The sequence below is a fragment of the Pelobates fuscus genome, chromosome 4 (assembly GCF_036172605.1).
Source record: "Pelobates fuscus isolate aPelFus1 chromosome 4, aPelFus1.pri, whole genome shotgun sequence".
In the NCBI taxonomy this organism is placed as follows: Eukaryota; Metazoa; Chordata; class Amphibia; order Anura; family Pelobatidae; genus Pelobates; species Pelobates fuscus.
The window spans coordinates 8,789,600-8,812,095 of NC_086320.1; the positions used below are offsets into that span (position 1 = coordinate 8,789,600).

Genomic DNA, 22,496 nt, shown 5'->3' on the forward strand with positions numbered 1-22,496 from the left:
TCTTTATACCATGTTTTATATCCCGCCATATTCAGTCTGTGCCGTCTGTTTATACCATGTTTTATATCCCGCCATATTCAGTCTGTGCCGTCTCTTTATACCATGTTTTATATCCCGCCATATTCAGTCTGTGCCGTCTGTTTATACCATGTTTTATATCCCGCCATATTCAGTCTGTGCCGTCTGTTTATACCATGTTTTATATCCCGCCATATTCAGTCTGTGCCGTCTGTTTATACCATGTTTTATATCCCGCCATATTCAGTCTGTGCCGTCTGTTTATACCATGTTTTATATCTCCCCATATTCAGTCTGTGCCGTCTGTTTATACCATGTTTTATATCTCCCCATATTCAGTCTGTGCCGTCTGTTTATACCATGTTTTATATCTCCCCATATTCAGTCTGTGCCGTCTGTTTATACCATGTTTTATATCCCGCCATATTCAGTCTGTGCCGTCTGTTTATACCATGTTTTATATCCCGCCATATTCAGTCTGTGCCGTCTGTTTATACCATGTTTTATATCCCGCCATATTCAGTCTGTGCCGTCTGTTTATACCATGTTTTATATCCCGCCATATTCAGTCTGTGCCGTCTGTTTATACCATGTTTTATATCTCCCCATATTCAGTCTGTGCCGTCTGTTTATACCATGTTTTATATCCCGCCATATTCAGTCTGTGCCGTCTGTTTATACCATGTTTTATATCTCCCCATATTCAGTCTGTGCCGTCTCTTTATACCATGTTTTATATCCGGCCATATTCAGTCTGTGCCGTCTGTTTATACCATGTTTTATATCTCCCCATATTCAGTCTGTGCCGTCTGTTTATACCATGTTTTATATCCCGCCATATTCAGTCTGTGCCGTCTGTTTATTCCATGTTTTATATCCCGCCATATTCAGTCTGTGCCGCCTGTTTATACCATGTTTTATATCTCGCCATATTCAGTCTGTGCCGTCTCTTTATACCATGTTTTATATCCCGCCATATTCAGTCTGTGCCGTCTCTTTATACCATGTTTTATATCCCGCCATATTCAGTCTGTGCCGTCTGTTTATACCATGTTTTATATACCGCCATATTCAGTCTGTGCCGTCTGTTTATACCATGTTTTATATCCCGCCATATTCAGTCTGTGCCGTCTGTTTATACCATGTTTTATATCCCCCCATATTCAGTCTGTGCCGTCTGTTTATACCATGTTTTATATCCGGCCATATTCAGTCTGTGCCGTCTGTTTATACCATGTTTTATATCCCGCCATATTCAGTCTGTGCCGTCTGTTTATACCATGTTTTATATCTCCCCATATTCAGTCTGTGCCGTCTGTGTATACCATGTTTTATATCTCGCCATATTCAGTCTGTGCCGTCTGTTTATACCATGTTTTATATCTCCCCATATTCAGTCTGTGCCGTCTGTTTATACCATGTTTTATATCCAGCCATATTCAGTCTGTGCCGTCTGTTTATACCATGTTTTATATCCCGCCATATTCAGTCTGTGCCGCCTGTTTATACCATGTTTTATATCTCGCCATATTCAGTCTGTGCCGTCTGTTTATACCATGTTTTATATCTCGCCATATTCAGTCTGTGCCGCCTGTTTATACCATGTTTTATATCTCGCCATATTCAGTCTGTGCCGTCTGTTTATACCATGTTTTATATCCAGCCATATTCAGTCTGTGCCGTCTGTTTATACCATGTTTTATATCCCGCCATATTCAGTCTGTGCCGTCTGTTTATACCATGTTTTATATCCCGCCATATTCAGTCTGTGCCGTCTGTTTATACCATGTTTTATATCCCGCCATATTCAGTCTGTGCCGTCTGTTTATACCATGTTTTATATCTCCCCATATTCAGTCTGTGCCGTCTCTTTATACCATGTTTTATATCCCGCCATATTCAGTCTGTGCCGTCTGTTTATACCATGTTTTATATCCTGCCATATTCAGTCTGTGCCGTCTGTTTATACCATGTTTTATATCTCCCCATATTCAGTCTGTGCCGCCTGTTTATACCATGTTTTATATCCCGCCATATTCAGTCTGTGCCGTCTGTTTATACCATGTTTTATATCCCGCCATATTCAGTCTGTGCCGTCTGTTTATACCATGTTTTATATCCCGCTATATTCAGTCTGTGCCGTCTGTTTATACCATGTTTTATATCCCGCCATATTCAGTCTGTGCCGTCTGTTTATACCATGTTTTATATCCAGCCATATTCAGTCTGTGCCGTCTGTTTATACCATGTTTTATATCTCGCCATATTCAGTCTGTGCCGTCTGTTTATACCATGTTTTATATCTCCCCATATTCAGTCTGTGCCGTCTGTTTATACCATGTTTTATATCCCGCCATATTCAGTCTGTGCCGTCTGTTTATACCATGTTTTATATCCCGCCATATTCAGTCTGTGCCGTCTGTTTATACCATGTTTTATATCCCGCCATATTCAGTCTGTGCTGTCTGTTTATACCATGTTTTATATCTCCCCATATTCAGTCTGTGCCGCCTGTTTATACCATGTTTTATATCTCCCCATATTCAGTCTTTGCCGCCTGTTTATACCATGTTTTATATCCCGCCATATTCAGTCTGTGCCGTCTGTTTATACCATGTTTTATATCTCGCCATATTCAGTCTGTGCCGTCTGTTTATACAATGTTTTATATCTCCCCATATTCAGTCTGTGCCGCCTGTTTATACCATGTTTTATATCTCCCCATATTCAGTCTGTGCCGTCTGTTTATACCATGTTTTATATCTCCCCATATTCAGTCTGTGCCGTCTGTTTATACCATGTTTTATATCTCGCCATATTCAGTCTGTGCCGTCTGTTTATACCATGTTTTATATCTCCCCATATTCAGTCTGTGCCGTCTGTTTATACCATGTTTTATATCCAGCCATATTCAGTCTGTGCCGTCTGTTTATACCATGTTTTATATCCCGCCATATTCAGTCTGTGCCGTCTGTTTATACCATGTTTTATATCTCCCCATATTCAGTCTGTGCCGTCTGTTTATACCATGTTTTATATCTCGCCATATTCAGTCTGTGCCGTCTGTTTATACCATGTTTTATATCTCCCCATATTCAGTCTGTGCCGTCTGTTTATACCATGTTTTATATCCGGCCATATTCAGTCTGTGCCGCCTGTTTATACCATGTTTTATATCCAGCCATATTCAGTCTGTGCCGTCTGTTTATACCATGTTTTATATCTCCCCATATTCAGTCTGTGCCGTCTGTTTATACCATGTTTTATATCCCGCCATATTCAGTCTGTGCCGTCTGTTTATACCATGTTTTATATCTCCCCATATTCAGTCTGTGCCGTCTGTTTATACCATGTTTTATATCTCCCCATATTCAGTCTGTGCCGTCTGTTTATACCATGTTTTATATCCCGCCATATTCAGTCTGTGCCGTCTGTTTATACCATGTTTTATATCCCGCCATATTCAGTCTGTGCCGTCTGTTTATACCATGTTTTATATCCCGCCATATTCAGTCTGTGCCGTCTGTTTATACCATGTTTTATATCCCGCCATATTCAGTCTGTGCCGTCTGTTTATACCATGTTTTATATCTCCCCATATTCAGTCTGTGCCGCCTGTTTATACCATGTTTTATATCTCCCCATATTCAGTCTGTGCCGCCTGTTTATACCATGTTTTATATCCCGCCATATTCAGTCTGTGCCGTCTGTTTATACCATGTTTTATATCCCGCCATATTCAGTCTGTGCCGTCTGTTTATACCATGTTTTATATCTCCCCATATTCAGTCTGTGCCGCCTGTTTATACCATGTTTTATATCTCCCCATATTCAGTCTGTGCCGCCTGTTTATACCATGTTTTATATCCGGCCATATTCAGTCTGTGCCGTCTGTTTATACCATGTTTTATATCTCCCCATATTCAGTCTGTGCCGTCTGTTTATACCATGTTTTATATCTCCCCATATTCAGTCTGTGCCGCCTGTTTATACCATGTTTTATATCCCGCCATATTCAGTCTGTGCCGTCTGTTTATACCATGTTTTATATCTCCCCATATTCAGTCTGTGCCGCCTGTTTATACCATGTTTTATATCTCCCCATATTCAGTCTATGCCGTCTGTTTATACCATGTTTTATATCCCGCCATATTCAGTCTGTGCCGTCTGTTTATACCATGTTTTATATCCCGCCATATTCAGTCTGTGCCGTCTGTTTATACCATGTTTTATATCCCGCCATATTCAGTCTGTGCCGTCTGTTTATACCATGTTTTATATCCCGCCATATTCAGTCTGTGCCGTCTGTTTATACCATGTTTTATATCGCGCCATATTCAGTCTGTGCCGTCTGTTTATACCATGTTTTATATCTCCCCATATTCAGTCTGTGCCGTCTGTTTATACCATGTTTTATATCCCGCTATATTCAGTCTGTGCCGTCTGTTTATACCATGTTTTATATCTCCCCATATTCAGTCTGTGCCGTCTGTTTATACCATGTTTTATATCCCGCCATATTCAGTCTGTGCCGTCTGTTTATACCATGTTTTATATCCCGCCATATTCAGTCTGTGCCGTCTGTTTATACAATGTTTTATATCTCCCCATATTCAGTCTGTGCCGTCTGTTTATACCATGTTTTATATCTCCCCATATTCAGTCTGTGCCGTCTGTTTATACCATGTTTTATATCCCGCCATATTCAGTCTGTGCCGTCTGTTTATACCATGTTTTATATCTCGCCATATTCAGTCTGTGCCGTCTGTTTATACCATGTTTTATATCTCCCCATATTCAGTCTGTGCCGTCTGTTTATACCATGTTTTATATCTCCCCATATTCAGTCTGTGCCGTCTGTTTATACCATGTTTTATATCTCCCCATATTCAGTCTGTGCCGTCTGTTTATACCATGTTTTATATCTCGCCATATTCAGTCTGTGCCATCTGTTTATACCATGTTTTATATCCCGCCATATTCAGTCTGTGCCGTCTGTTTATACCATGTTTTATATCCCGCCATATTCAGTCTGTGCCGTCTGTTTATACCATGTTTTATATCTCCCCAGATTCAGTCTGTGCTGTCTGTTTATACCATGTTTTATATCCAGCCATATTCAGTCTGTGCCGTCTGTTTATACCATGTTTTATATCCCGCCATATTCAGTCTGTGCCGTCTGTTTATACAATGTTTTATATCCCGCCATATTCAGTCTGTGCCGTCTGTTTATACAATGTTTTATATCCCGCCATATTCAGTCTGTGCCGTCTGTTTATACCATGTTTTATATCCCGCCATATTCAGTCTGTGCCGTCTGTTTATACCATGTTTTATATCCCGCCATATTCAGTCTGTGCCGTCTGTTTATACCATGTTTTACATCCCGCCATATTCAGTCTGTGCCGTCTGTTTATACCATGTTTTATATCCCGGCATATTCAGTCTGTGCCGTCTGTTTATACCATGTTTTATATCCCGCCATATTCAGTCTGTGCCGTCTGTTTATACCATGTTTTATATCCCGCCATATTCAGTCTGTGCCGTCTGTTTATACCATGTTTTATATCCCGCCATATTCAGTCTGTGCCGTCTGTTTATACCATGTTTTATATCCCGCCATATTCAGTCTGTGCCGTCTGTTTATACAATGTTTTATATCCCGCCATATTCAGTCTGTGCCGTCTGTTTATACCATGTTTTATATCTCGCCATATTCAGTCTGTGCCGTCTGTTTATACAATGTTTTATATCCCGCCATATTCAGTCTGTGCCGTCTGTTTATACCATGTTTTATATCTCGCCATATTCAGTCTGTGCCGTCTCTTTATACCATGTTTTATATCTCGCCATATTCAGTCTGTGCCATCTGTTTATACCATGTTTTATATCCCGCCATATTCAGTCTGTGCCGTCTGTTTATACCATGTTTTATATCCCGCTATATTCAGTCTGTGCCGTCTGTTTATACCATGTTTTATATCTCCCCATATTCAGTCTGTGCCGTCTGTTTATACCATGTTTTATATCCCGCCATATTCAGTCTGTGCCGTCTGTTTATACCATGTTTTATATCCAGCCATATTCAGTCTGTGCCGTCTGTTTATACCATGTTTTATATCCCGCCATATTCAGTCTGTGCCGTCTCTTTATACCATGTTTTATATCCCGCCATATTCAGTCTGTGCCGTCTGTTTATACCATGTTTTATATCTCGCCATATTCAGTCTGTGCCGTCTGTTTATACCATGTTTTATATCCCGCCATATTCAGTCTGTGCCGTCTGTTTATACCATGTTTTATATCCCGCCATATTCAGTCTGTGCCGCCTGTTTATACCATGTTTTATATCCCGCCATATTCAGTCTGTGCCGTCTGTTTATACCATGTTTTATATCCGGCCATATTCAGTCTGTGCCGTCTGTTTATACCATGTTTTATATCTCCCCATATTCAGTCTGTGCCGCCTGTTTATACCATGTTTTATATCCCGACATATTCAGTCAGTGCCGTCTGTTTATACCATGTTTTATATCCGGCCATATTCAGTCTGTGCCGTCTGTTTATACCATGTTTTATATCCCGCCATATTCAGTCTGTGCCGTCTGTTTATACCATGTTTTATATCTCGCCATATTCAGTCTGTGCCGTCTGTTTATACCATGTTTTATATCCCCCCATATTCAGTCTGTGCCGTCTGTTTATACCATGTTTTATATCCCGCCATATTCAGTCTGTGCCGTCTGTTTATACCATGTTTTATATCTCGCCATATTCAGTCTGTGCCGTCTGTTTATACCATGTTTTATATCCCGCCATATTCAGTCTGTGCCGTCTGTTTATACCATGTTTTATATCCCGCCATATTCAGTCTGTGCCGCCTGTTTATACCATGTTTTATATCTCCCCATATTCAGTCTGTGCCGTCTGTTTATACCATGTTTTATATCTCGCCATATTCAGTCTGTGCCGTCTGTTTATACCATGTTTTATATCCCGCCATATTCAGTCTGTGCCGTCTGTTTATACCATGTTTTATATCCCCCCATATTCAGTCTGTGCCGTCTGTTTATACCATGTTTTATATCCCGCCATATTCAGTCTGTGCCGTCTGTTTATACCATGTTTTATATCCCGCCATATTCAGTCTGTGCCGTCTGTTTATACCATGTTTTATATCCGCCATATTCAGTCTGTGCCGTCTGTTTATACCATGTTTTATATCTCCCCATATTCAGTCTGTGCCGTCTGTTTATACCATGTTTTATATCCCGACATATTCAGTCAGTGCCGTCTGTTTATACCATGTTTTATATCCGGCCATATTCAGTCTGTGCCGTCTGTTTATACCATGTTTTATATCCCGCCATATTCAGTCTGTGCCGTCTGTTTATACCATGTTTTATATCTCGCCATATTCAGTCTGTGCCGTCTGTTTATACCATGTTTTATATCCCGCCATATTCAGTCTGTGCCGTCTGTTTATACCATGTTTTATATCCCGCTATATTCAGTCTGTGCCGTCTCTTTATACCATGTTTTATATCCCGCCATATTCAGTCTGTGCCGTCTGTTTATACCATGTTTTATATCCCGCCATATTCAGTCTGTGCCGTCTGTTTATACCATGTTTTATATCCCGCCATATTCAGTCTGTGCCGTCTGTTTATACCATGTTTTATATCCCGCCATATTCAGTCTGTGCCGTCTGTTTATACCATGTTTTATATCTCCCCATATTCAGTCTGTGCCGTCTGTTTATACCATGTTTTATATCTCCCCATATTCAGTCTGTGCCGTCTGTTTATACCATGTTTTATATCTCCCCATATTCAGTCTGTGCCGTCTGTTTATACCATGTTTTATATCTCCCCATATTCAGTCTGTGCCGTCTGTTTATACCATGTTTTATATCTCCCCATATTCAGTCTGTGCTGTCTGTTTATACCATGTTTTATATCTCCCCATATTCAGTCTGTGCCGTCTGTGTATACCATGTTTTATATCTCCCCATATTCAGTCTGTGCCGTCTGTTTATACCATGTTTTATATCTCCCCATATTCAGTCTGTTCCGCCTGTTTATACCATGTTTTATATCTCCCCATATTCAGTCTGTGCCGCCTGTTTATACCATGTTTTATATCCCGCCATATTCAGTCTGTGCCGCCTGTTTATACCATGTTTTATATCCCACCATATTCAGTCTGTGCCGTCTGTTTATACCATGTTTTATATCTCCCCATATTCAGTCTGTGCCGTCTGTTTATACCATGTTTTATATCCCGCCATATTCAGTCTGTGCCGCCTGTTTATACCATGTTTTATATCTCCCCATATTCAGTCTGTGCCGTCTGTTTATACCATGTTTTATATCTCCCCATATTCAGTCTGTGCCGCCTGTTTATACCATGTTTTATATCTCCCCATATTCAGTCTGTGCCGTCTGTTTATACCATGTTTTATATCCCCCCATATTCAGTCTGTGCCGCCTGTTTATACCATGTTTTATATCTCCCCATATTCAGTCTGTGCCGTCTGTTTATACCATGTTTTATATCTCCCCATATTCAGTCTGTGCCGCCTGTTTATACCATGTTTTATATCTCCCCATATTCAGTCTGTGCCGCCTGTTTATACCATGTTTTATATCCCGCTATATTCAGTCTGTGCCGTCTGTTTATACCATGTTTTATATCTCGCCATATTCAGTCTGTGCCGTCTGTTTATACCATGTTTTATATCTCCCCATATTCAGTCTGTGCCGTCTGTTTATACCATGTTTTATATCCCGCTATATTCAGTCTGTGCCGTCTGTTTATACCATGTTTTATATCCGGCCATATTCAGTCTGTGCCGCCTGTTTATACCATGTTTTATATCTCCCCATATTCAGTCTGTGCCGCCTGTTTATACCATGTTTTATATCTCCCCATATTCAGTCTGTGCCGTCTGTTTATACCATGTTTTATATCCCACCATATTCAGTCTGTGCCGTCTGTTTATACCATGTTTTATATCCCGCCATATTCAGTCTGTGCCGTCTGTTTATACCATGTTTTATATCCCGCTATATTCAGTCCGTGCCGTCTGTTTATACCATGTTTTATATCTCCCCATATTCAGTCTGTGCCGTCTGTTTATACCATGTTTTATATCCGGCCATATTCAGTCTGTGCCGTCTGTTTATACCATGTTTTATATCCCGCCATATTCAGTCTGTGCCGTCTGTTTATACCATGTTTTATATCTCGCCATATTCAGTCTGTGCCGTCTGTTTATACCATGTTTTATATCCCGCCATATTCAGTCTGTGCCATCTGTTTATACCATGTTTTATATCCCGCCATATTCAGTCTGTGCCGTCTCTTTATACCATGTTTTATATCCCGCCATATTCAGTCTGTGCCGTCTGTTTATACCATGTTTTATATCCCGCCATATTCAGTCTGTGCCGTCTGTTTATACCATGTTTTATATCTCCCCATATTCAGTCTGTGCCGTCTCTTTATACCATGTTTTATATCCTGCCATATTCAGTCTGTGCCGTCTGTTTATACCATGTTTTATATCGCGCCATATTCAGTCTGTGCCGTCTGTTTATACCATGTTTTATATCTCCCCATATTCAGTCTGTGCCGTCTGTTTATACCATGTTTTATATCTCGCCATATTCAGTCTGTGCCGTCTGTTTATACCATGTTTTATATCCCGCCATATTCAGTCTGTGCCGTCTGTTTATACCATGTTTTATATCCAGCCATATTCAGTCTGTGCCGTCTGTTTATACCATGTTTTATATCTCGCCATATTCAGTCTGTGCCGTCTGTTTATACCATGTTTTATATCTCCCCATATTCAGTCTGTGCCGTCTGTTTATACCATGTTTTATATCCCACCATATTCAGTTTGTGCCGTCTGTTTATACCATGTTTTATATCCCGCCATATTCAGTTTGTGCCGTCTGTTTATACCATGTTTTATATCCCGCCATATTCAGTCTGTGCCGTCTGTTTATACCATGTTTTATATCCCGCCATATTCAGTCTGTGCCGTCTGTTTATACCATGTTTTATATCTCGCCATATTCAGTCTGTGCCGTCTGTTTATACCATGTTTTATATCCCGCCATATTCAGTCTGTGCCGTCTGTTTATACCATGTTTTATATCTCCCCATATTCAGTCTGTGCCGTCTGTTTATACCATGTTTTATATCCGGCCATATTCAGTCTGTGCCGTCTGTTTATACCATGTTTTATATCCGGCCATATTCAGTCTGTGCCGTCTGTTTATACCATGTTTTATATCTCGCCATATTCAGTCTGTGCCGTCTGTTTATACCATGTTTTATATCTCGCCATATTCAGTCTGTGCCGTCTGTTTATACCATGTTTTATATCTCGCCATATTCAGTCTGTGCCGTCTGTTTATACCATGTTTTATATCTCGCCATATTCAGTCTGTGCCGTCTGTTTATACCATGTTTTATATCTCCCCATATTCAGTCTGTGCCGTCTGTTTATACCATGTTTTATATCCCGCCACATTCAGTCTGTGCCGTCTGTTTATACCATGTTTTATATCCCGCCATATTCAGTCTGTGCCGTCTGTTTATACCATGTTTTATATCCCGCCACATTCAGTCTGTGCCGTCTGTTTATACCATGTTTTATATCCCGCCATATTCAGTCTGTGCCGTCTGTTTATACCATGTTTTATATCCCCCCATATTCAGTCTGTGCCGTCTGTTTATACCATGTTTTATATCCCGCCACATTCAGTCTGTGCCGTCTGTTTATACCATGTTTTATATCCCGCCATATTCAGTCTGTGCCGTCTGTTTATACCATGTTTTATATCTCGCCATATTCAGTCTGTGCCGTCTGTTTATACCATGTTTTATATCTCCCCATATTCAGTCTGTGCCGTCTGTTTATACCATGTTTTATATCTCCCCATATTCAGTCTGTGCCGTCTGTTTATACCATGTTTTATATCCCGCCACATTCAGTCTGTGCCGTCTGTTTATACCATGTTTTATATCCCGCCATATTCAGTCTGTGCCGTCTGTTTATACCATGTTTTATATCTCGCCATATTCAGTCTGTGCCGTCTGTTTATACCATGTTTTATATCTCCCCATATTCAGTCTGTGCCGTCTGTTTATACCATGTTTTATATCTCCCCATATTCAGTCTGTGCCGTCTGTTTATACCATGTTTTATATCCGGCCATATTCAGTCTGTGCCGTCTGTTTATACCATGTTTTATATCTCCCCATATTCAGTCTGTGCCGTCTGTTTATACCATGTTTTATATCTCCCCATATTCAGTCTGTGCCGTCTGTTTATACCATGTTTTATATCCGGCCATATTCAGTCTGTGCCGTCTGTTTATACCATGTTTTATATCTCCCCATATTCAGTCTGTGCCGTCTGTTTATACCATGTTTTATATCCCGCCATATTCAGTCTGTGCCGTCTGTTTATACCATGTTTTATATCCCGCCATATTCAGTCTGTGCCGTCTGTTTATACCATGTTTTATATCCCGCCATATTCAGTCTGTGCCGTCTGTTTATACTATGTTTTACATCCCGCCATATTCAGTCTGTGCCGTCTGTTTATACCATGTTTTATATCCCGCCATATTCAGTCTGTGCCGTCTGTTTATACCATGTTTTATATCCCGCCATATTCAGTCTGTGCCGTCTGTTTATACCATGTTTTATATCCCCCCATATTCAGTCTGTGCCGTCTGTTTATACCATGTTTTATATCCCGCCATATTCAGTCTGTGCCATCTGTTTATACCATGTTTTATATCCCGCCATATTCAGTCTGTGCCGTCTGTTTATACCATGTTTTATATCCCGCCATATTCAGTCTGTGCCGTCTGTTTATACCATGTTTTATATCCCGCCATATTCAGTCTGTGCCGTCTGTTTATACCATGTTTTATATCTCGCCATATTCAGTCTGTGCCGTCTGTTTATACCATGTTTTATATCTCCCCATATTCAGTCTGTGCCGCCTGTTTATACCATGTTTTATATCTCCCCATATTCAGTCTGTGCCGTCTGTTTATACCATGTTTTATATCTCCCCATATTCAGTCTGTGCCGCCTGTTTATACCATGTTTTATATCTCCCCATATTCAGTCTGTGCCGTCTGTTTATACCATGTTTTATATCCCACCATATTCAGTCTGTGCCGTCTGTTTATACCATGTTTTATATCCCGCCATATTCAGTCTGTGCCGTCTGTTTATACCATGTTTTATATCCGGCCATATTCAGTCTGTGCCGCCTGTTTATACCATGTTTTATATCTCCCCATATTCAGTCTGTGCCGTCTGTTTATACCATGTTTTATATCCCACCATATTCAGTCTGTGCCGTCTGTTTATACCATGTTTTATATCCCGCTATATTCAGTCTGTGCCGTCTGTTTATACCATGTTTTATATCCGGCCATATTCAGTCTGTGCCGCCTGTTTATACCATGTTTTATATCTCCCCATATTCAGTCTGTGCCGCCTGTTTATACCATGTTTTATATCTCCCCATATTCAGTCTGTGCCGTCTGTTTATACCATGTTTTATATCTCCCCATATTCAGTCTGTGCCGCCTGTTTATACCATGTTTTATATCTCCCCATATTCAGTCTGTGCCGTCTGTTTATACCATGTTTTATATCCCACCATATTCAGTCTGTGCCGTCTGTTTATACCATGTTTTATATCCCGCCATATTCAGTCTGTGCCGTCTGTTTATACCATGTTTTATATCCCGCTATATTCAGTCCGTGCCGTCTGTTTATACCATGTTTTATATCTCCCCATATTCAGTCTGTGCCGTCTGTTTATACCATGTTTTATATCCGGCCATATTCAGTCTGTGCCGTCTGTTTATACCATGTTTTATATCCCGCCATATTCAGTCTGTGCCGTCTGTTTATACCATGTTTTATATCCCGCCATATTCAGTCTGTGCCGTCTGTTTATACCATGTTTTATATCTCGCCATATTCAGTCTGTGCCGTCTGTTTATACCATGTTTTATATCGCGCCATATTCAGTCTGTGCCGTCTGTTTATACCATGTTTTATATCTCCCCATATTCAGTCTGTGCCGTCTGTTTATACCATGTTTTATATCTCGCCATATTCAGTCTGTGCCGTCTGTTTATACCATGTTTTATATCCCGCCATATTCAGTCTGTGCCGTCTGTTTATACCATGTTTTATATCCAGCCATATTCAGTCTGTGCCGTCTGTTTATACCATGTTTTATATCTCGCCATATTCAGTCTGTGCCGTCTGTTTATACCATGTTTTATATCTCCCCATATTCAGTCTGTGCCGTCTGTTTATACCATGTTTTATATCCCACCATATTCAGTTTGTGCCGTCTGTTTATACCATGTTTTATATCCCGCCATATTCAGTTTGTGCCGTCTGTTTATACCATGTTTTATATCCCGCCATATTCAGTCTGTGCCGTCTGTTTATACCATGTTTTATATCCCGCCATATTCAGTCTGTGCCGCCTGTTTATACCATGTTTTATATCCCGCCATATTCAGTCTGTGCCGCCTGTTTATACCATGTTTTATATCCCGCCATATTCAGTCTGTGCCGTCTGTTTATACCATGTTTTATATCCCGCCATATTCAGTCTGTGCCGTCTGTTTATACCATGTTTTATATCTCGCCATATTCAGTCTGTGCCGTCTGTTTATACCATGTTTTATATCCCGCCATATTCAGTCTGTGCCGTCTGTTTATACCATGTTTTATATCTCCCCATATTCAGTCTGTGCCGTCTGTTTATACCATGTTTTATATCCGGCCATATTCAGTCTGTGCCGTCTGTTTATACCATGTTTTATATCCGGCCATATTCAGTCTGTGCCGTTTGTTTATACCATGTTTTACATCCCGCCATATTCAGTCTGTGCCGTCTGTTTATACCATGTTTTATATCCCGCCATATTCAGTCTGTGCCGTCTGTTTATACAATGTTTTATATCTCCCCATATTCAGTCTGTGCCGTCTGTTTATACCATGTTTTATATCTCGCCATATTCAGTCTGTGCCGTCTGTTTATACCATGTTTTATATCTCGCCATATTCAGTCTGTGCCGTCTGTTTATACCATGTTTTATATCTCGCCATATTCAGTCTGTGCCGTCTGTTTATACCATGTTTTATATCTCCCCATATTCAGTCTGTGCCGTCTGTTTATACCATGTTTTATATCCGGCCATATTCAGTCTGTGCCGTCTGTTTATACCATGTTTTATATCTCCCCATATTCAGTCTGTGCCGTCTGTTTATACCATGTTTTATATCTCCCCATATTCAGTCTGTGCCGTCTGTTTATACCATGTTTTATATCCCGCCATATTCAGTATGTGCCGTCTGTTTATACCATGTTTTATATCTCCCCATATTCAGTCTGTGCCGTCTGTTTATACCATGTTTTATATCTCCCCATATTCAGTCTGTGCCGTCTGTTTATACCATGTTTTATATCCCGCCATATTCAGTCTGTGCCGTCTGTTTATACCATGTTTTATATCCCGCCATATTCAGTCTGTGCCGTCTGTTTATACCATGTTTTATATCCCGCCATATTCAGTCTGTGCCGTCTGTTTATACCATGTTTTACATCCCGCCATATTCAGTCTGTGCCGTCTGTTTATACCATGTTTTATATCCCGCCATATTCAGTCTGTGCCGTCTGTTTATACCATGTTTTATATCCCGCCATATTCAGTCTGTGCCGTCTGTTTATACCATGTTTTATATCCCCCCATATTCAGTCTGTGCCGTCTGTTTATACCATGTTTTATATCCCGCCATATTCAGTCTGTGCCGTCTGTTTATACCATGTTTTATATCCCGCCATATTCAGTCTGTGCCGTCTGTTTATACCATGTTTTATATCTCCCCATATTCAGTCTGTGCCGCCTGTTTATACCATGTTTTATATCCCGCCATATTCAGTCTGTGCCGTCTGTTTATACCATGTTTTATATCCCGCCATATTCAGTCTGTGCCGTCTGTTTATACCATGTTTTATATCCCGCCATATTCAGTCTGTGCCGTCTGTTTATACCATGTTTTATATCCCGCCATATTCAGTCTGTGCCGTCTGTTTATACCATGTTTTATATCCGGCCATATTCAGTCTGTGCCGTCTGTTTATACCATGTTTTATATCTCCCCATATTCAGTCTGTGCCGTCTGTTTATACCATGTTTTATATCCCGCCATATTCAGTCTGTGCCGTCTGTTTATACCATGTTTTATATCCCGCCATATTCAATCTGTGCCGTCTGTTTATACCATGTTTTATATCTCCCCATATTCAGTCTGTGCCGTCTGTTTATACCATGTTTTATATCCCGCCATATTCAGTCCGTGCCGTCTGTTTATACCATGTTTTATATCCCGCCATATTCAGTCTGTGCCGTCTGTTTATACCATGTTTTATATCCGGCCATATTCAGTCTGTGCCGTCTGTTTATACCATGTTTTATATCTCCCCATATTCAGTCTGTGCCGTCTGTTTATACCATGTTTTATATCCCGCCATATTCAGTCTGTGCCGCCTGTTTATACCATGTTTTATATCCATATTCAGTCTGTGCCGTCTGTTTATACCATGTTTTATATCCCGCCATATTCAGTCTGTGCCGTCTGTTTATACCATGTTTTATATCCCGCCATATTCAGTCTGTGCCGTCTGTTTATACCATGTTTTATATCTCCCCATATTCAGTCTGTGCCGTCTGTTTATACCATGTTTTATATCTCCCCAGATTCAGTCTGTGCTGTCTGTTTATACCATGTTTTATATCTCCCCATATTCAGTCTGTGCCGTCTGTTTATACCATGTTTTATATCCCGCCATATTCAGTCCGTGCCGTCTGTTTATACCATGTTTTATATCCCGCCATATTCAGTCTGTGCCGTCTGTTTATACCATGTTTTATATCCGGCCATATTCAGTCTGTGCCGTCTGTTTATACCATGTTTTATATCTCCCCATATTCAGTCTGTGCCGTCTGTTTATACCATGTTTTATATCCCGCCATATTCAGTCTGTGCCGCCTGTTTATACCATGTTTTATATCCCGCCATATTCATTCTGTGCCGTCTGTTTATACCATGTTTTATATCCCCCCATATTCAGTCTGTGCCGTCTGTTTATACCATGTTTTATATCTCCCCATATTCAGTCTGTGCCGTCTGTTTATACCATGTTTTATATCTCCCCATATTCAGTCTGTGCCGTCTGTTTATACCATGTTTTATATCTCGCCATATTCAGTCTGTGCCGTCTGTTTATACCATGTTTTATATCTCCCCATATTCAGTCTGTGCCGTCTGTTTATACCATGTTTTATATCTCGCCATATTCAGTCTGTGCCGTCTGTTTATACCATGTTTTATATCTCCCCATATTCAGTCTGTGCCGTCTGTTTATACCATGTTTTATATCCCGCCATATTCAGTCTGTGCCGTCTGTTTATACCATGTTTTATATCCCGCCATATTCAGTCTGTGCCGCCTGTTTATACCATGTTTTATATCTCCCCATATTCAGTCTGTGCCGTCTGTTTATACCATGTTTTATATCCCGCCATATTCAGTCTGTGCCGTCTGTTTATACCATGTTTTATATCCCGCCATATTTAGTCTGTGCCGTCTGTTTATACCATGTTTTATATCTCCCCATATTCAGTCTGTGCCGTCTGTTTATACCATGTTTTATATCTCCCCATATTCAGTCTGTGCCGTCTGTTTATACCATGTTTTATATCCCGCCATATTCAGTCTGTGCCGTCTGTTTATACCATGTTTTATATCTCCCCATATTCAGTCTGTGCCGTCTGTTTATACCATGTTTTATATCCCGCCATATTCAGTCTGTGCCGTCTGTTTATACCATGTTTTATATCTCCCCATATTCAGTTTGTGCCGTCTGTTTATACCATGTTTTATATCCCGCCATATTCAGTCTGTGCCGTCTGTTTATACCATGTTTTATATCTCCCCATATTCAGTCTGTGCCGTCTGTTTATACCATGTTTTATATCCCGCCATATTCAGTCTGTGCCGTCTGTTTATACCATGTTTTATATCCCGCCATATTCAGTCTGTGCCGTCTGTTTATACCATGTTTTATATCCCGCCATATTCAGTCTGTGCCGTCTGTTTATACCATGTTTTATATCCCCCCATATTCAGTCTGTGCCGTCTGTTTATACCATGTTTTATATCCAGCCATATTCAGTCTGTGCCGCCTGTTTATACCATGTTTTATATCTCGCCATATTCAGTCTGTGCCGTCTGTTTATACCATGTTTTATATCCCGCCATATTCAGTCTGTGCCGTCTGTTTATACCATGTTTTATATCCCGCCATATTCAGTCTGTGCCGTCTGTTTATACCATGTTTTATATCTCCCCATATTCAGTCTGTGCCGCCTGTTTATACCATGTTTTATATCCCGCCATATTCAGTCTGTGCCGTCTGTTTATACCATGTTTTATATCCCGCCATATTCAGTCTGTGCCGTCTGTTTATACCATGTTTTATATCCCGCCATATTCAGTCTGTGCCGTCTGTTTATACCATGTTTTATATCTCCCCATATTCAGTCTGTGCCGTCTGTTTATACCATGTTTTATATCTCCCCATATTCAGTCTGTGCCGCCTGTTTATACCATGTTTTATATCCCGCTATATTCAGTCTGTGCCGTCTGTTTATACCATGTTTTATATCCCGCCATATTCAGTCTGTGCCGCCTGTTTATACCATGTTTTATATCCCGCCATATTCAGTCTGTGCCGCCTGTTTATACCATGTTTTATATCTCCCCATATTCAGTCTGTGCCGTCTGTTTATACCATGTTTTATATCCCGCCATATTCAGTCTGTGCCGTCTGTTTATACCATGTTTTATATCTCCCCATATTCAGTCTGTGCCGTCTGTTTATACCATGTTTTATATCCCGCCATATTCAGTCTGTGCCGTCTGTTTATACCATGTTTTATATCCCGCCATATTCAGTCTGTGCCGCCTGTTTATACCATGTTTTATATCCCGCCATATTCAGTCTGTGCCGTCTGTTTATACCATGTTTTATATCCCGCCATATTCAGTCTGTGCCGTCTGTTTATACCATGTTTTATATCCCGCCATATTCAGTCTGTGCCGTCTGTTTATACAATGTTTTATATCTCCCCATATTCAGTCTGTGCCGTCTGTTTATACCATGTTTTATATCTCCCCATATTCAGTCTGTGCCGTCTGTTTATACCATGTTTTATATCCCGCCATATTCAGTCTGTGCCGCCTGTTTATACCATGTTTTATATCCCGCCATATTCAGTCTGTGCCGCCTGTTTATACCATGTTTTATATCTCCCCATATTCAGTCTGTGCCGCCTGTTTATACCATGTTTTATATCTCCCCATATTCAGTCTGTGCCGTCTGTTTATACCATGTTTTATATCCCGCCATATTCAGTCTGTGCCGTCTGTTTATACCATGTTTTATATCTCCCCATATTCAGTCTGTGCCGTCTGTTTATACCATGTTTTATATCCCGCCATATTCAGTCTGTGCCGCCTGTTTATACCATGTTTTATATCCCGCCATATTCAGTCTGTGTCGTCTGTTTATACCATGTTTTATATCCCGCCATATTCAGTCTGTGCCGTCTGTTTATACCATGTTTTATATCCCGCCATATTCAGTCTGTGCTGTCTGTTTATACCATGTTTTATATCCCGCCATATTCAGTCTGTGCCGTCTGTTTATACCATGTTTTATATCCGGCCATATTCAGTCTGTGCCGTCTGTTTATACCATGTTTTATATCCCACCATATTCAGTCTGTGCCGTCTGTTTATACCATGTTTTATATCCCGCCATATTCAGTCTGTGCCGTCTGTTTATACCATGTTTTATATCCTGCTAGATTTAGTCTGTGCCGTCTGTTTATACCATGTTTTATATCCCGCCATATTCAGTCTGTGCCGTCTGTTTATACCATGTTTTATATCCCGCCATATTCAGTCTGTGCCGTCTGTTTATACCATGTTTTATATCCCGCCATATTCAGTCTGTGCCGTCTGTTTATACCATGTTTTATATCCTGCCAGATTTAGTCTGGTCAGCTTAACCAGACAAGTTTCTCAGAGAACCCCTACATTAGGTACATCCTCTTCAGTTCCTATTTGTGGTAAATGGTATTCACATATCCTCCCAATGGCCTCAATATGTCCATCCAATGCCAAACCTACCTGAGCATCCGGGGCCTGGGTACCCCACAGGGCAGTCACAGGTGTCTGGTGCCACACACACACCGTAGTTCAGGCACGGAGGGTGACATACAGCTGGAAACAGGAGTTATGAGAGAAAAAATTAACCTGAAGTAGACCATACGTACAATACTTTATACCACCAGTATAAGCCCACCTACAGTACTTTATACCCCACTCTAAGCATGCCTACAGTAAATTATACCCCTACTATAAGCTCACCTACAGTGCTGTATACCCCACTATAAGCCCACCTACAGTACTGTATACCCCACTATAAGCCCACCTACAGTACTTTATACTCCACTATAAGCTCACCTACAGTACTGTATACCCCACTATAAGCCCACCTACAGTACTTTATACCCCACTATAAGCCCACCCACAGTACTTTATACCCCACTATAAGCTCACCTACAGTACTGTATACCCCACTATAAGCCCACCTACAGTACTTTATACCCCACTATAAGCCCACCTACAGTACTTTATACCCCACTATAAGCTCACCTACAGTACTGTATACCCCACTATAAGCCCACCTACAGTACTTTATACTCCACTATAAGCTCACCTACAGTACTGTATACCCCACTATAAGCCCACCTACAGTACTTTATACCCCACTATAAGCTCACATACAGTACTGTATACCCCACTATAAGCCCACCTACAGTACTTTATACCCCACTATAAGCCCACCTACAGTACTTTATACCCCACTATAAGCTCACCTACAGTACTTTATACCCCCACTATAAACTCACCTACAATACTTTATACCCCACTATAAGCTCACCTACAGTACTTTATACCCCTACTATAAGCTCACCTACAGTACTTTATACCCCCACTATAAGCTCACCTACATTACTTTATACCCCACTATAAGCCCACCTACAGTACTTTATACCCCTCTATAAGCCCACCTACAGTACTTTATACCCCCACTATAAGCTCACCTACAGTACTTTATACCCCCACTATAAGCTCACCTACAGTACTTTATACCCCCACTATAAGCTCACCTACAGTACTTTATACCCCCTCTATAAGCTCACCTACAGTACTTTATACCCCCACTATAAGCTCACCTACAGTACTTTATACCCCACTATAAGATCACCTACAGTACTTTATACCCCCACTATAAACCCACCTACAGTACTTTATACCCCACTATAAGCTCACCTACAGTACTTTATACCCCACTATAAACCCACCTACAGTACTTTATACCCCACTATAAGCTCACCTACAGTACTTTATACACCACTATAAACCCACCTACAGTACTTTATACCCCCACTATAAGCTCACCTACAGTACTTTATACCCCACTATAAACCCACCTACATACAGTACTTTATACCCCACTATAAGCTCACACTTTATACCCCCAATATAAGCACACCTACAGTATTTTATACCCCCAATATAAGCTCACCTACAGTACTTTATACTCCACTTTAGGCACACCTATAAACTCACCTACAGTATGTTATACCCCACTATAAGCCCACCTACAGTACTCGTTCTCTCACTGCCTCTGTTACTGTCAATCTCTGTATAACGCTCTCTCACTGCCTCTGTTACTGTCACTAACTATGTATAACGCTCTCTCACTGCCTCTGTTACTGTCACTCTCTGTATAACTCTCTCTCACTGCCTCTGTTACTGTCACTCTCTGTATAACGCTCTCTCTCACTGCCTCTGTTACTGTCACTCTCTGTATAACGCTCTCTCACTGCCTCTGTTACTGTCACTCTCTGTATAACGCTCTCTCACTGCCTCTGTTACTGTCACTCTCTGTATAACGCTCTCTCACTGCCTCTGTTACTGTCAATCTCTGTATAACACTCTCTCACTGCCTCTGTTACTGTCACTCTCTGTATAACGCTCTCTCACTGCCTCTGTTACTGTCACTCTCTGTATAACGCTCTCTCACTGCCTCTGTTACTGTCACTCTCTGTATAACGCTCTCTCACTGCCTCTGTTACTGTCACTCTCTGTATAACGCTCTCTCACTGCCTCTGTTACTGTCACTCTCTGTATAACACTCTCCTGATTTGTTGGTGTGTGGATAATTGCGGCCGCCATCTTACGCTGGCATTTAGTTGGGTCATCGAGCCGCAGAGTGAATCCCTTAGAGCAGCTGCAGTTATAGGTTCCTGGGAGGTTCTGGCAGTCCTGTTCACAGCCCCCATGGGTGAAGTCAGCACATTCATCGAGATCTGGCGAATGAGAAGAGTAAGTCAGAGGTCAGTGCCAAGCAATGCCAGGGTAGGCTACATAGAGATAGCAAAAGCCGGTAATACTTAGTGACATGGAAAGAGTCAGTCAGAGGGCAGTGCCAAGCAATGCCAGGGTAGGCTACATAGAGATAGCAAAAGCCGGTAATACTTAGTGACATGGAAAGAGTCAGTCAGAGGGCAGTGCCAAGCAATGCCAGGGTAGGCTACATAGAGATAGCAAAAGACGGTAATACTTAGTGACATGGAAAAAGTCAGTCAGAGGGCAGTGCCAAGCAATGCCAGGCTAGGCTACATAGAGATAGAAAAAGCCGGTAATACTTAGTGACATGGAAAGAGTCAGTCAGAGGGCAGTGCCAAGCAATGCCAGGATAGGCTACATGGAGATAGCAGCAGCCGGTAATACTTAGTGACATGGAAAGAGTCAGTCAGTGGGCAGTGCCAAGCAATGCCAGGGTAGGCTACATGGAGATAGTAGCGGCTGGTAATACTTAGTGAAATGGAAAGAGTCAGTCAGTGGGCAGTGCCAAGCAATGCCAGGTTAGGCTACATAGAGATAGCAGCAGCCGGAAATACTTAGTGACATGGAAAGAGTCAGTCAGAGGGCAGTGCCAAGCAATGCCAAGGTAGGCTACATAGAGATAGCAAAAGCCGGTAATACTTAGTGACATGGAAAGAGTCAGTCAGAGGGCAGTGCCAAGCAATGCCAGGGTAGGCTACATAGAGATAGCAAAAGCCGGTAATACTTAGTGACATGGAAAGAGTCAGTCAGAGGGCAGTGCCAAGCAATGCCAGGGTAGGCTACATAGAGATAGCAAAAGACGGTAATACTTAGTGACATGGAAAGAGTCAGTCAGAGGTCAGTGCCAAGAGATGCCA

At 41.1% G+C, this 22,496-nt stretch overlaps 1 protein-coding gene across 1 annotated transcript in view; it reads right to left on the reverse strand.

Annotated features, from left to right (window-relative positions):
* LOC134608271 (neurogenic locus Notch protein-like) overlaps positions 1-22,496 on the reverse strand; it is a 90,453-nt gene that overhangs the window by 26,040 nt on the left and 41,917 nt on the right. Inside the window, exons 14-15 of the mRNA XM_063450966.1 lie at positions 21,471-21,599; positions 19,348-19,440 (exon numbers count right to left, since the gene is read on the reverse strand). Of these exons, the coding sequence (XP_063307036.1) occupies positions 19,348-19,440; positions 21,471-21,599 (222 nt within the window). The remainder of the gene's footprint in view (positions 1-19,347; positions 19,441-21,470; positions 21,600-22,496) is intronic.